Below are 14,798 nucleotides of genomic sequence, written 5' to 3'. Positions count from 1 at the left end.
CCGCAACGGGGGAGGCCACAACAGTGGGAGGCCCGTGTACTGCAAAAAAAAAAAAAAAAAAGAAATGCTATGCTTACATGTGAAAACATATAGAGCTTTAATACCTACAGGACATTTTAAGTCCATCCAAATACCTAATACTGTTCTGAACAACCAAGGAACACAGTTTGGATCGGCCTTCCCGGCCTTCCCGGGTTCTCAGCGTTGCTCCAGAAGCTCTGAGAAATTCACGTGCATTCACTGCACGTGGCTGCACGTGGCTGCTGTACAAGTGAGTGCGGCTGGTCTGAACTGAGATGTGGCTGTTAGTGAAAAATTGATGCTAGGTCTTTTTTTTTTTTTTTTTTTTAAGTCAGCAAAAGAAAACCAAACCAAACATTATCAGGATTGGTGATTAATAGCACAGGGGTTTGAAAAAACTTGACTGCACCTGTGCTGCAGAAGCACCTCTGTTCTAAAATATGGTCTTGAACAAAAGCTGTAAGGGCCGAGAATCAATGACTCTTCAAGCAGAAGCCAACACAGTTTTACTAACAAGGTGTCAGTGTAAATCTCCACAAACATTTCAACTCACAAACTTGATTCTGTGGAAACTGCCAATGTCTTTTTTTGCCTTCAAAGTGTCTTTCCTCATCCGGTGTCACTCAGGGAAGTACTTTCCTGTATAGTAAACAAAATGCCTCTCCCGTTGAGGGTCACAGATGCTGGCAGTCTTGGGGTCCAGGTTGGATCTTTCTTTAGATTCTAGAACTTTGAACCCTCCACCAGATAAAGAATGTGGTCAAGCATTAATTTGCACCACTTGTCAGACACCGACATACTTAACAGTGAAAATTTCCAGATTATGGAATAAGTATAATACACATAAAGGCAGTATTTTACCTCCCTTGGTTCACAGGATGAACAGGTCTTGGAAAGTTACTTTTGGAATGTCACTCCAGATTCTCATGATGAATTTACCCAATGGGCTATCCTGTTTATTTTTTGGCCCAGAAAGAAAATGCAATGTCTACTGGACACACATGGTTCATACCGGAGAGTTAGGCTGGATTTCATGAGAACAGAGATGGCAATAGAGGTAAGTGGTTATTTACTGCAATAGATCATTTGTAGTCCAGGTGGGAGCTTCCACAATGGCATCTAAGATATTAAAGGAGATACATTTAAGGACACATGGAACATTCTCTAGGACAGAGCATATGTTGGGCCTTAAAACAAAGGATAGAAATACAAAAAGTATGTCCTCCAACCACAATGCAATTTAATTAGAAATCAATACATTTTGCAAAGCCAAATATCTGGACACACTCCCTAGAGGCCTTTCACGTTAGGAATTCTTAGGCAATTTGCTCATTGCGTCTTCATGGTGTTGCTGGTGTGGTATGGGCTGGACAAAATGATACCAGAGTCAGATGTAGACCCGCAAGTCCAGTCTCTAGGCTGTGCTTCAGGACTGGGGGGTTTGCCTCAAATTGGAATTGATGCTGGGACTTAAAGACTTAGTGTGAAAAAAAGTACGTAAAATATCTCCTTAGTAATTTTTATTGATATTTTTCCTGAACTATTTTGGATATTTTGTGTTAAATAAAATATATTATTAAAGTTAATTTCATCCATTTCTTTTTACCTTTCTTCTTTTTTTGGCCGTGCCACACGGCTTGCAGGATCTTAGTTCTTGGGACAGGGATTGAACCCAGGCCACATGCAGTGAAAGCGCTGAATCTTAAGCACTGGGCCACCAGGGAAGTCCCTCTTTTTACCTTCTTAATGTGGCTACTAGAAAATTAAAGATTACCCATAAGGCTCGCATTATGTTTCTACTGAAGAATGCTACTCTAAGGCTAAGGATTGGCTTCCTCAACCTTAATTTCTCCTGGGATCTGTCTTTAGAATGCTTTTTGTCGCTTCTTGCCCCTGAACTAGGTATATTTTGGGCTGAGACATTCAGGGTGGGCTTTCTATAGTTCATTCTGAATGGTTGATGACAGCTACTTAAGAGTCCCTGAATGATCCCTTTCAGGTAGAAAGGCCAATATCCTTTACAAACCTCTTTAGCTTTGTAGGAGATCCCTTATGACAGAAGAACAAAAGCAGTGTTTTCATTTCTTCCAGTCCCTGGAAACATAAATTATGTGGTGTTGCTTGTTATAAAGAATTTGGGATCTAAATTTGTAGGTTCAAGTATTGCCTTTGCTCCTATGTGACCTAAGAAAAATCTCATAGTCTGAGCTTGTTTACTAATTAAATTGGATTGAAAGTACCTACCTACCTACTGAGCACACTTGTGAGTTTTAAATAAGCTTTTGCATGTCATAGAGCTTTGTCATCTGTGACCTGCTACACAACTGTCATCTGTTGTTTCACATTCAAAGGATGTGAAAAATCAGCAGTCTTCTCTCTCAATTTCCCTCTCTTTCTTCTTCCCTCTTTGCCTTCCTCTCTCCTTCTCTTTTTTTGTCTTCAGAACTTGTAGAACGTATCTCGGAAAAAATAGTAAGGAAACAAATAGTTCAGAATCAAAGATGTCTTGTTAAAGAAAAAGCAAAAATAAAGATCCATATACCTCAGTCCTCAGAGAAGCAGAAAATTCTTACAGCCTCAGGCAAATTGTGCCCTCTGAGGAGCCTGGATTCTGGGAGAGAACAGTCTTGTTAGTAAGGAAATAAATAGTTCAGAATTAAAGATATCTTGTTAAAGAAAAAGCAAAAATAAAGAACCATAGTACCTCAGTCCTCAAAGAAGCAGAAAATTCTTACAGCCTCAGGCAAATTGTGCCCTCTGAGGAGCCTGGATTCTGGGAGAGAACAGTCTTGTGAAAGACCTGAAACAAAGGCTTTTCAAGTCCTCGGGAATTGCTCAGAGACTGGGACAGTACCCTGGCAAAGTTATTAGAGTTGATTTCTCAGAGTTATTTGCTCAAAAGGGCCACCTGAGGATAACTGACCACTTGTCCTGAACTTATCTATTTTTAAGAGACCAATTAGAAAGAAGTTAGTAATTATTGCTGTGTGAAGCTTTTACATCAAAGAATTATAGGACCTTAAAAAAGTTTTTTTGATAAAATGGTTAAGGAGGGAGGTTTAAAATATTGGTTCACAATATGCAAAGGAACGTTTGCTTGTGGCATTTAAAATTCATCATGTAATATGTAGTACTTTTTCCTCCTTTGGGCTTACTTTAGAAATGCTAACATGTTAGCTAGGTATACCTATTTTCAAAGTGATTAACAACTTCTAATTTAAATATTTGTAACGTTATTGATTAATGCCACTTACCTCTTATTTTAATTTACTGCTTGGAGCTTCTTTAGATACCAATGACGTTTAAAAATCTCTTTTAAATATAGGTAACTAAATTTCCTAAGTAATTAAAATAATGACGATTTACAGTGAGGAAAATTTTTATATTAATATTGAAGCAGAATATTAAGAAACTCTGTAACAGTTATCAGGGAGAAAGAAGTTTTTCTCTACCCTTCTAGGTTCTTCTGGCTGTCTAAGAATTAAATTGACATGAGACAGATTAGCAGGAGAAAATCACACAAAAGTTTAATAACATGTCTACATGGGAGAGACCCAGGAAAACAGAATCGTGGCCAAAATGGCCAAAACCCTCCCCTTAAATACTGTCTTCAGTTAAAGGCAACAGAGGATGTTGTGGGTAATGGTTTGGGACTTCAAAGGGGAGGAAGGCAATTCATATGGAGGTAGGAAAGCAACTGTTTTGTAAAGGAGCATTTGCTGGACCAGCAGAGACAAGGCACAGTGGATCAGATCTCTGGGCCCAGCGCTTTTTCCTGGCGGGTATCTCTGACGATAACTCTTTTCAGCTCTAATATGTGAAGTCTTTAGGCAGCTAAGTGGAAGTAAAAAGAAAGACTTCCTTAGTCTTCTGTTTCTTAAAAATAATCAGCCTAACTTAATCCTAATGCCAAAGAGACACATTTTGGGGCAGCAAATTTTTCTCCCCCAGACAGTGAACTGTTGCAAACTTTTACAGTCAAGGCAAGGACAAAGTTTGTCTTGGGAGAGTGGTGGTTTTCCGCATAACATGTGATTTCTCGTGTTTGTGCCAAGGGTGTTTCTTTTTTGTCTTTTTCTTTTTTGTAGGCAGCAACAATAGGCACGTTAAATATTGATGAGTTTGACCTCCTGGGAGTTAAAGTATATGCACACTTTTTGAATATAAATGCTATTTGGTTTATATGGTAAGCGCATAGAAATTTAGAGATTAGCATTTTAATGAAGTCTAATCTCAGTATTTTCTGATTCCCCCGCCCCCACCTCGCCATTTTGTCAAAAAAAAAGTTTGAAAAATGAAATTTTGAGATGACCGCTGATGTTCTCTCATGGAGATGCAAGGTCTGCATGAATCTAAAAGCAGCACTGTGTGTACTAACTTTTCCTAAACCATATGTCAAGCACATTAACGGTGTTTAAGATGATCAGTTATTGAAGAAAAGACCAATCCATTCGACCAGTATTTATTAAAGAGCCAAGCTTCTGCAGGCAGGTTGGAGGGGGTAGTGTATGTGGCCTTGAGATTACCGCACCTCTAAACTGGAATGTGGCTTTCCTTTTTCCCCTTTAATTTTTTTCTTTTTTTGTTCAGCGTGCATCTTCCAGCTGCCAAGCCCTTCAACAGGGACCAGGCATTGGATTCCGGTGGCGGATACTGAGGTCCTCAGACCCAGGAGCGCTCCTGGCGCTTCAGCGGTGGGGGGCGGGGCCGAAGGCAGGGGGCGGGGCCGAGGGGCCGGTAGGGGGCGGGGCCTTATGCGTTCCGCGCGGCCATTGGCGGCGCTGCGTGAGCACGTTCGGCCCCGCGCGGGCGGGCGCAGCCGCGGCGCGTTCTGCGAAGCGCGGCAGGTGCGCGGCCGGCCTCCTTCTTCTCAGCAGCTCGCTCGCCGCCCGATTCCTCGGGATCCCAGCGCGGCCGGGCCGAGGAGCTGGCATGGCCTGAGCGCCCGCGGCGACGGCGGCGGCAGCAGCGGCAGCAGCATGGGGAACCAGGACGCGAAGCCGAAGAGGAGTGCGGGCGATGCCCCGCACGGAGGCGGCGGCGGCAGCGAGGACGCCGCCGGGCCCCGCGAGGCCGAGGGCACAAAGAAGGCGGGCGGGGGCAAGAAGGCGCCGGGCCGGCACGGCAAGGGGGGCGGCGGTGGGGAGCCGGGCAGGAAGAAGAGCCGGTCGGATCCCAGGGCCTCGGTCTTTTCCAACCTGCGCATCCGGAAGACCCTGTCCAAGGGCAGAGGTGCCGGCGGCTCCCGTGAGGATGTGCTGGACCCCCAGGCTCTGCAGGCCGGCGAGCTGGACAGCGCCCACTCCCTGGTCACCAAAACTCCGGACCTCAGCCTCTCGGCCGACGAGACGGGCCTGTCCGATACGGAGTGTGCCGATCCTTCCGAGGTGACGCGGCCCCGGGGTCCTGGCTCCGCCGGGGTCGGGGGCCCGGCGGTGGCCGAGGATTCGGAGACTGCGGCGGGGGTGCAGGATGGACAAAGGACCAGCTCGGGCTCAGACACAGACCTCTACAGCTTTCACTCGGCCGCGGAGCAGGAGGACTTGCTCTCGGACATCCAGCAGGCTATCCGTCTCCAGCAGATGCAGCAGCAGCAGCAGTCCTCGAGCCCCGAGTCGCCCCCGGCCTCGCCCCCCTCCGCCGCCCCCCCTCCCGGGGCCCTGCCGGGCCTGGACCGACCCCCGCCGGGCCCAGGCGCCGAGGCGGCGCCGTCCGCGCGCCCCGACCGGCCTCCGGCTGCAGACCAGCCCGCGGCTGCCGCCTTGCCGTCTCCCGGGTCGGCTCCCGGGGAGCGAGGGGCCGCGGACACGGACGAGGAAGGCGAGGAGGACGCTTTCGAGGACGCGCCCCGAGGCTCTCCGGGGGCGGAGTGCGGCCCGGCGGCGGGAGAGGCCCCGCGCAGGCCGGGGGCGACGCGCGAGGAGGGCGCGCCGAGGCCCAGCGTCCCCGCGGCCGCCTCCCCGCCCCGCAGCCCGGCGCGCAGCCCGTGCTGTTCCCGGACCCGCCCGCTCCTGGCGCCCTGCTACGTCAGGACCACCACCCGGCAGCTCAGCTCGCCCGGGCCCTCCCCCGCCCCGTCCCCTAGCCACAGCCCCCGGGTACAGAGACGGCCGGAGTCCTCCCTGGACCGGGGGTCCGGAGCCGCCGCGGCCCCCGCCGCCCCGGCCAGGAAGCCCCGCGCGGGCCGCAGCCGCTCGGCCGACTGGACCGCGGAGCTGGGCCGCGCGCCCGGGGCGGGGGTCTCGGCGCACCTGGCGCAGCGCGGGGCGGGAGGTCTTCAGGACGTGTTCGCAGGTGAGCGCCGGGCTCGGGGCCCAGGGCGCCTGCCCCTCGGAGACGTTTCCGTTTGCACACAGGGTCTTAAAGGGAGCAGCTTAGGCGCCTCTGTCCTAAGGCATCTGGAGCAAGGGCCGCTCTGTCCACGTCTCCAAAATATCCCGGGTCACGCCAGGCAGATCGGCTCCTTTTATGGCACCGTTTGCAAAACCATCATTCTCTTTCCTTCCTTCTCCCACAGCATTAAAAATAAGGAGATTGTTCACGGTCCTCTGACACATCATCTATTCTAGGGCTGCTCTGATGTACACGCCCATGTGCACGCATGTGACACGTAGTTTCTCTCTCAGCGATCGGCGTGGACGCCGTAGTGAACTTAGGTGGTCACTCCTGGTTGCTGACGCAACCAAATCTGATGCATGCTTTCAGGAAATTAATGCATAGTGATCTAGAATATTAGGCATCATTTACATTTGGTTTCATGGCCCATCCTGGAGACAGTGATGGTGAGCAGGCCAAAAGCACCTGGGATGCTACTACTGGTACCTTTCCAGCGGCCGTATGGACTTGGCTAAGCCGGCTGAACGGTCGGCTCACGGCGGAAAATGTGGAGCAGTGCGATGAGTTTATCCTTGCGTAGGTCCCACGCCTTTCCTTAAGTGCCCGCTGGTAGAGTGTCAGCTTGTTTGATGTTTACTGACTTCTCTTAATTTTTAAATGAAATAATTGAGTGTAAGAAGTTAAGGAGCAGGGGAAGATGAGAATTTATGCAAGTCCCGGTAGGTAGTGATAAGTATTTGAATGATTTAAAATTTCAAATGTAATTTGAAAAGCTTAAAATCTTAGGTTCTGTGGCTTTAATAAATAGGTTATCTATGAAACAGTAGATGATGTGTCTCCAGAGCATGGATGCTTGTTAGTTAGCTAAATGCTGTTCATGTTTGGTACTTACTTGTATTGGCCACATTTTAAATTTCATCCATTGGGCTATCTTTTATTTTACGTTTATAGATTCTTACACTTCAGAGTAGCCTCTTTGATTCATTTTACATGCTTGCTGTCCCTCTTTTACTTCTCCCTTCCCGATATCGTGTAGGTTAAGTTAAAGGAATGTTTCTAGTCTAATATCCGTTAGATAAATTGTAAATAAAACAAAAAAAAACAAAAAAGAAACATAAAAACGTCCAAAAGACTGATTTTGAAGGAAGAGGATCGGAAAGTTCTTTAGTTAACTTGTGAATTTAATGTTGTTGAGAAATTCAGTATTTCCTCCTTATCTAGGTAACACTCATTTTATATATTATTTTTCTAGAAATGAAAATATCACCAAAATTAAGATGGTCATTCATTAATATTAATAGTTCTGCTTTAGGATTTCAAATATATTCATTTCCTTCATTTAACAAATATATATATTTATGTATACTGGACAGGCATGTTATGCCAGGCAGTGTGTTAGATGCTAGGTGATATAAAGATCATTAAATCATGTCTCTGCCTTTCCAAGGCTCACTGACAAGTGCACGTAGAGATGTAGTACTCTGGGTGCATCAAGTGTGCAGTGACTTACCTCCTGGCAAGGGATGAGGAGACAGGAATTCATAGGAGGATTGGTCAGAGTCCTGAAGGTCGTAGGACCCTAAATAGGTTGAAGTTCTGTTTCCATTAAGGAAAAAAAAAAAAAAAAAAAGGGTATTCTTGGAGCTAGCATTTCATTTAAATTTGCTAAGTATTTCCAAGCTTGAAATATGGGACTCTTACAGGATTCCTGTTCCAGAGGTACCTAGGTTTTTTTGATGACATCTCCAAGCAGGATTTTTTACTCTGCAGAGTTAGTTGCTTTAATATGGGCATCACCCGCTTTATTTATTTTTATATTTTTTTTTATTGAAGTACAGTTGATTTTCAATGTTATTTTAATTTCTGCTGTACAGCAATGTGACTCAGTTATACACATATATACATTCTTTATTTTTTTTTAAATTTTTTTAATTTTTTTTGCGGTACGCGGGCCTCTCACTGCTGTGGCCTCTCCCTTTGCGGAGCACAGGCTCCGGACGCGCAGGCTCAGCGGCCGTAGCTCACGGGCCCAGCCGCTCCGCGGCATGTGGGATCTTCCCGGACCGGGACACGAAGCCGTGTCCCCTGCATCGGCAGGCGGACTCTCAACCACTGCGCCACCAGGGAAGCCCCTATTCTTTATTTTTAATATTCTTTTCCATTATGGTTTATCACAGGATATTGAATAGAGGTCCCTGTGCTATACGGTAGGATCTTGTTATTTTTCCATTTTATTTGTAATAGCTTACATCTGCTAACCCCAACCTCCCACTCCATCCCTCCCCCAACACGCTCCCCCATGGCAGCCAGAGAACCATGTTCTCTATGTCTGTGAGTCTTTCTGTTTTGTAGATAAGTTCATTTGTGTCATATTTTAGATTCCACACATAAGTGATACATATGAGGCATCCCCTACTTTATATGTGATGCTTGGATATAGTTGGGCAGTGACCAGTGGATATTTGTGTAGCAGTTTTTATATATTTATCTCACTCACTCACTTTCTTAAAAAAAAAAAAAAAAGGTAGGTTTAACCGAATCTTGTAACTGGTGGGCAAATGGAGGTGAACAAAGAGATGAAAGTTTTCCAAGGTCACACTGATTCATTCAGAGGCTGAGCCAAAAGTAGGAGCTGCATCTACTTATCTGAGTCTGACTGTTCTTGCTTATTCCTCATTTTTGGATGTTCAGCACTGTAAGACTTCATATGGAATAAAAACTTTAAAAAATATTGTAGAATTTAAGGCCTTCACTTATGAGATTTCCAAGTTTCAGTTATTAATAAGGTGAATTCCTTTCATTGTTGAACGTGTGGCCTTCTTGGGCTGGATGGAGGGTGACTGCCGGCTGGAGTGAAGCAGGTTTTCTCCAGGCATCTGTCATGGAAGCTTTCCTGCGGTGGTCGAGTGAATCCAGGGTGACACAGGCCTCTGTTCCTCAGCTGTAGTCTGTTTTCTTGTCATTTGGCTTTACATTTGGTTCTTTACCGTCCTCTCCTATTTTATGGGTGTCTTGGAAATTACTAGAGCCCTGGGGAGCCCCAGCATTGTCCTCAGGGAAGTTGTTGTTTTCTGGCCTTAATTTGCATGTCTTTGGACCAATTAATTGCCAGCTGCCTTTGAAGCAGATGATAGTTATATCTCTAAGCTTACATGGACAGCTTTTATTTTTAAACCACAGAATGAGGGTTGTCAGCTCTGCAGGAAGGAACAGATGTTTTTCGCTTTTTACTGCCTTCCAAATGTAGGGAGAAAATTCGAGTGAAAAGAGATCTCCATGGCACATGTTTGTGTTTCTTTGGCAGATATAATAACATTTACCAATAATGGGGACCAAGACTTTATCTTGTTTTAGCTGTTAAGGAGCTGATGATGTTTTAGGCCACTGCACTGAAATTTCACAGTTCATTTGCTTGAAAAAACATCTTTTTCAGTGTTTAGTGCAAAAATTGCTATGAAATTTAAGAGATTTCTTTGCACATGTTTCCCTTACAGCAGAAGCTTGTGAATAGAATTTTGCAGTTAATTAAAGTGTAGACATGTGAAATGTTAAATTTGTGATGCTGAATCACTTTTGATAGAAATCTTTCCAAAGTCAATTATGTGCTTATCCGTCTTTTTCTTAAACACATGGCCTAAATGGTTCATCTGTTTTAACTGGCTTAATGTCATCTTTAGACCCATCATGGTTGCATCCCGTGAAAACACTGCTGTTGCCCTCAACTGCTGTTGAAGTGTAATAGGCTGGTGACTCCAGTTGGCTGTTGCTGAGGTTTTGTATCTGTGTGGTTTTCTTGACTTTTTCCTTCCTGTCAGCTGTTGATTCTTAGAGCTGTCTTTGGTCTCTTCTCCACCCCCACCCCCATTACTTCTAATTTGATTTTTGTGATCAATTTGTTATTGGTTTATGAATCCTGTGATTATGATGTTAGCTATATTTATTGCACTTCTACTAAATGCCAGGCTCTGTGTTGGTGCATTACATAATTATCTCAAATCCTTACGATAGTCTTGAGGTATAGCTATTTATCCTCATTTTCCCAGTGAGCCAACCAGGGTCAGGCAAGTGAAGTAACTTGCCTCAGGGCATTAAGCAGCCAATGGCCCATCTAGGATCTGTACTTGGAAAACCAAATCTGCTGTTAATGTGAATAACATAAAATGAAGTGTGTCTGTGAGCTTTTGGAGCCCTAGCTAGTCAATAAAGGGCGTGGGCTTTAAAATTTAGATTGTGTGACTCTCATTTTGGCTTTTCTAAAGGTTATCTTGATTTTTATATCAAAATAGAAGACCCTCTCTAGGAGTACAGACTTTCTCATGCTGCTTCATTTCTCACTTCATGTGAAGTTATTAGACTGTGAACTTTTTAGAGCCTGGAGCAGTCTTATATCCAGCAGTAGCATCTGACAGTGTGTAGACGTCCAGTTATTGACCAATAAATGAGTGAGGGTCGGAAATCACCCCTGTTGTGTGTAATGCATCAGGAAAGGGGATTACAAGAATGCTGTCTTTTCCCCTATATCTTGCGTTACTGGGCTTCCTGTATCTGAATCAGATTTGGCAGCATAAGCTGGGACTGGGAAACTAAAATGTTCTCAAATCATTTTAGTTTGGTCTAAAACATCCTTTCTCATGGTTCCTGTAAGGCTGTGGTTTGGATTGAAGTCATTTACCCCACTGGCCTGGCTTTTCATGCATTTAGGCATTTGGATACAAGCCATGTGTACATGAACTTGAGCAGGTGCATTTAGCGCCGTTTCCTTCTGATTCCATTAAAAAGGTGCTGAGCACACACCTTGGGTGATGCAACAGTGGTTCCTCTAACTACTGGTATTCTAGGTATATCTGCATCCTAGCTGGCTGTTCAGTTAGGTGACTCTTAAGTAATTTTTTCTCATATGTATGAAGGTGGAGGAATCATTTCAAGTTAATATTACGATTAAATAGTGTATGTAAAGCCCCTACAAATCTGCCTGGTACATAGAAGGCACACAGTTGGTGCTGTTTACTTATCTGTCCAGTTTATTGCCTTCATGGACTACATTGTTCAAAGTGGTCCAAACCAAATTTGTCACATCAAAACAAAACAACTCTGAAATTGTGTATAAACACTGGGAAGGATGTAATCCGATGCTAGTTGAGAATTAATATTTCTAGTCAATAGGGTTTTTTTTTGGCAAATTGTTTATACATCAGTTTTTTTCTTTTCTTGCATTTTTCTATGACTGTAAGCCTTTTTGTCACTTTATCAGAAATTGTAGTTTTCTTGGGGGTTTGGATAAGGAAAGCATATGATGGAGGATGACTGTGTGATTAGGAGGAGGTGGTGGTGTTTAAAGGGGGGGGTGGGGTAGAGGAGGCGCAGTATTTTCCCACCTGGCTTTGCAGCTTCATCTCCCATGGTTTTCTTCAGAAACTCTCTACTTTAGTCAAGTTAATCTGCTTACTGTTCTATGAACATGCATTTCATTCCCCTGACTTTGTGCCTTTGTCTAAGGGTTTTCACTGTCCTGTAACACAATTTGTCTCTCTTGACTTAGCATCTGAAAAGGCTGATTGAATTCCCATTTCCTCTTTTGTATCTTTCCCAGCTGGACCTGACTGGTGGTCATCTCTGCATCTCTGTGCTTTCTGTCTGTATCATATCATGTATACTTCTTGGATTTGGGGATTCTTTAGGTCTTCCTTCTCACTTCCTTATGCTTTTACTTTCTCCTTGCCTGCTCACCTGATTCTGTCCATTCATCACCCACTCCTGTCTGTCCTCTGCGAGTACCTACTCCGCGCCCGCTGTGTGCCAGTCAGTAAGGTGGACACTGAGCACATTGAGGCCTTTATGAAACTTGTTCACCATTTTCTTCAAACAGGGGAGTGGATTATCTATTGTAACTAAAACTAGTTGAATTTAAGTTGGAAAGTTACTAACATTTTTGGGTGGTGGAAATTAATTATTTTCATTGAGGTGTGATTGACTCAGTGGTGAAGGTAGAATGATACTTTGGTGGAATTTGTGTTGAGAGAACATCTATTCTGATTTTTGTGGATTGATTTTAACATAGCAATGATAATGCAGTAACTCTAAGCTTCCAAATATAAATTTTGTTGGTAATGAAAGAAGAGGAAAATTTCATTATTCCCTTCATTCTTGCGTTTGCATTATAAGTAACAACCTGATGTTAACGAAATTTAGAATTAAGGGACCATTAGGAAGAAACAAATATGTACTGCCTTGTGACTTGATAGTTTTGGATATGATTTCAGTGATTGAAAACTTTCTAAGGTTTTTTTTTTTTGCGCTATGCGGGCCTCTCACTGTTGTGGCCTCTCCCGTTGCGGAGCACAGGCTCCGGACGCGCAGGCCCAGCGGCCATGGCTCACGGGCCCAGCCGCTCTGCGGCACACCAGATCCTCCCGGAGTGGGGCACGAACCCGTGTCCCCTGCATCGGCAGGCGGACTCCCAACCACTGCGCCACCAGGGAAGCCCTTTCTGAGGCTTTAAAAATATTAAATATATAAATACATGGAAAATGAAACTTCTAGTCAATTTGAAATGGTAGTTAGTAAATCGAGGTATTGTAACGTCAGAATGATAAGAGCAAAAGATAACAGTTATTGGATTCTTAGAAGAAGATGCTGACCATGCCAGAGAAGTGTTGTCCTTTGATACCTGCTCCACTGTGGGAGAGAGAGAGGGAAACCTTTGTATCTTCGTTCTCGTCAAGGATGTACCTGGAGGCGTTGATTGGGTGGGAAAATTACTGCCATTCCTCTGTGCATCGTACCTTGGACCCACTGGAGCCTTTATTATTTGTTATGCCAGAGCTGCAATGGGCCAAAAATAGTCCTTTTTATTTTCAGGGAGAATAGAATAATTTCTATTAAAAATAGAATAATTTTTTATAATAATTATTTTATAATTATCCTACTACTTATAGTATAATTAATTATATTACTCCTTGTTTCTTTTTTTTATTTTTAAAATTTTTATTATTAGTAGTATTTTTTTTTTTGGCCATGCTGCACAGCTTGCGGGATGTTAGTTTCCTGACCAGGGATGGAACGCGGGCCCACAGCAGTGAAAGCCCCGTGTTGTGACCATTGGACCACCAGGGAATTCCCTGGGTCTCTTTCTATACTTCAGGCAGAAGGGTCTTAGTGGTATTGGGTTGGCCAAAATGTTCATTCGGTTTTTTCCATAACATGGCTCTGGTAGCACTTAGTTGTCTCTAACTTCATTCGAAACAATTTTGTTAGATTGTATGTGACAGCTGTCATATCAGCGTGCATTTTAAAAAAGTTATCAAAATTGGTGAATTTTTGTTTAGCCATCTTAATATTGAAAATGAAAGAAAAAACATTTTTGGCATATTATGCTTTATTATTTCAAGAAAGGTAAAAATGCAATGGAAACACAAAAAAAGATTTGTGCAGTGTATGGAGAAGGTGCTGTGACTGATGGAACCTGTCGAAAGTGGTTTGCAAAGTTTCTTGCTGGAGATTTCTCACTGGATGGTGCTCCAAGGTTGGGTAGACCAGTTGAAGTTGATAGCGATCAAATTGAGACATTAATTGAGAACAATCAACGTTATACCATGCGGGAGATAGCTGACATCCTCAAAATATCCAAATCGAGCGTTAAAAATCATTTGCACCAGCTTGGTTATGTTAATCGCTTTGATGTTTGGGTTCCACAGAAGTTAAGTGAGAAAAAAATCCTTCTTGACCGTATTTCCGCATGTGATTCTCTACTTAAACGTAATGAAAACGTTCTGTTTTTAAAACAAATTGTGATGGGCAGTGAAAAGTGGATGCTGTACAACAATGTGGAACGGAAGAGATCATGGGGCAAGCGAAACGAACCACCAGCCACACCAAAGGCTGGTCTTCATCCAGAGAAGGTGATGTTGTGTATATGGTGGGATTGGAAGGGAGTCCTTTATTATGAGCTACTTCTGGAAAACCAAACGATTCATTCCAACAAGTACTGCTCCCAATTAGACCAACTGAAAGCAGTGCTCGACGAAAAGCTTCCGGAATTTGAACAGAAAATGCGTAATCTTCCATCAGGATAATGCAAGACCACATGTTTCTTTGATGACCAGGCAAAAACTGTTACAGTTTGGCTGGGAAGTTCTGATTCATTTGCTGTATTCACCAGACACTGCACCTTCAGATTTCCATTTATTTCTTTAACAAGAATTCTTTACAAAATTCTCTCAATGGAAAAAATTTCAATTCCCTGGAAGACTGTAAAAGGCACCTGGAACGGTTCTTTGCTCAAAAAGATAAAAAGTTTTGGGAAGGTGGAATTATGAAGTTGCCAGAAAAATGTCAGAAGGTAATGGAACAAAAAAAGATGAATACATTCAATAAAGTTCTTGGTGAAAATGAAAAATGTGTGTTTTATTTTTACTTAAACACCGAAGGCACTTTTTGGCCAA

The 14,798-nt window shown here is 43.9% G+C and overlaps 1 protein-coding gene across 1 annotated transcript in view; it reads left to right on the top strand.

The window, feature by feature from the left end:
- Nucleotides 1-5,000: 5,000 nt before the first annotated feature.
- Nucleotides 5,001-14,798, top strand: part of FMN2 (formin 2) — a 315,875-nt gene continuing 306,077 nt past the window's right edge. Inside the window, exons 1-2 of the mRNA XM_024131954.2 lie at nt 5,001-6,315; nt 6,795-6,933. Of these exons, the coding sequence (XP_023987722.1) occupies nt 5,001-6,315; nt 6,795-6,933 (1,454 nt within the window). The remainder of the gene's footprint in view (nt 6,316-6,794; nt 6,934-14,798) is intronic.

Source organism: Physeter macrocephalus, chromosome 20, assembly GCF_002837175.3.
Source record: "Physeter macrocephalus isolate SW-GA chromosome 20, ASM283717v5, whole genome shotgun sequence".
NCBI classification, from domain to species: domain Eukaryota; kingdom Metazoa; phylum Chordata; class Mammalia; order Artiodactyla; family Physeteridae; genus Physeter; species Physeter macrocephalus.
The sequence above is the reverse complement of the archived record's forward strand: the minus strand, read 5'-3'. Positions and strand labels throughout refer to the sequence as shown.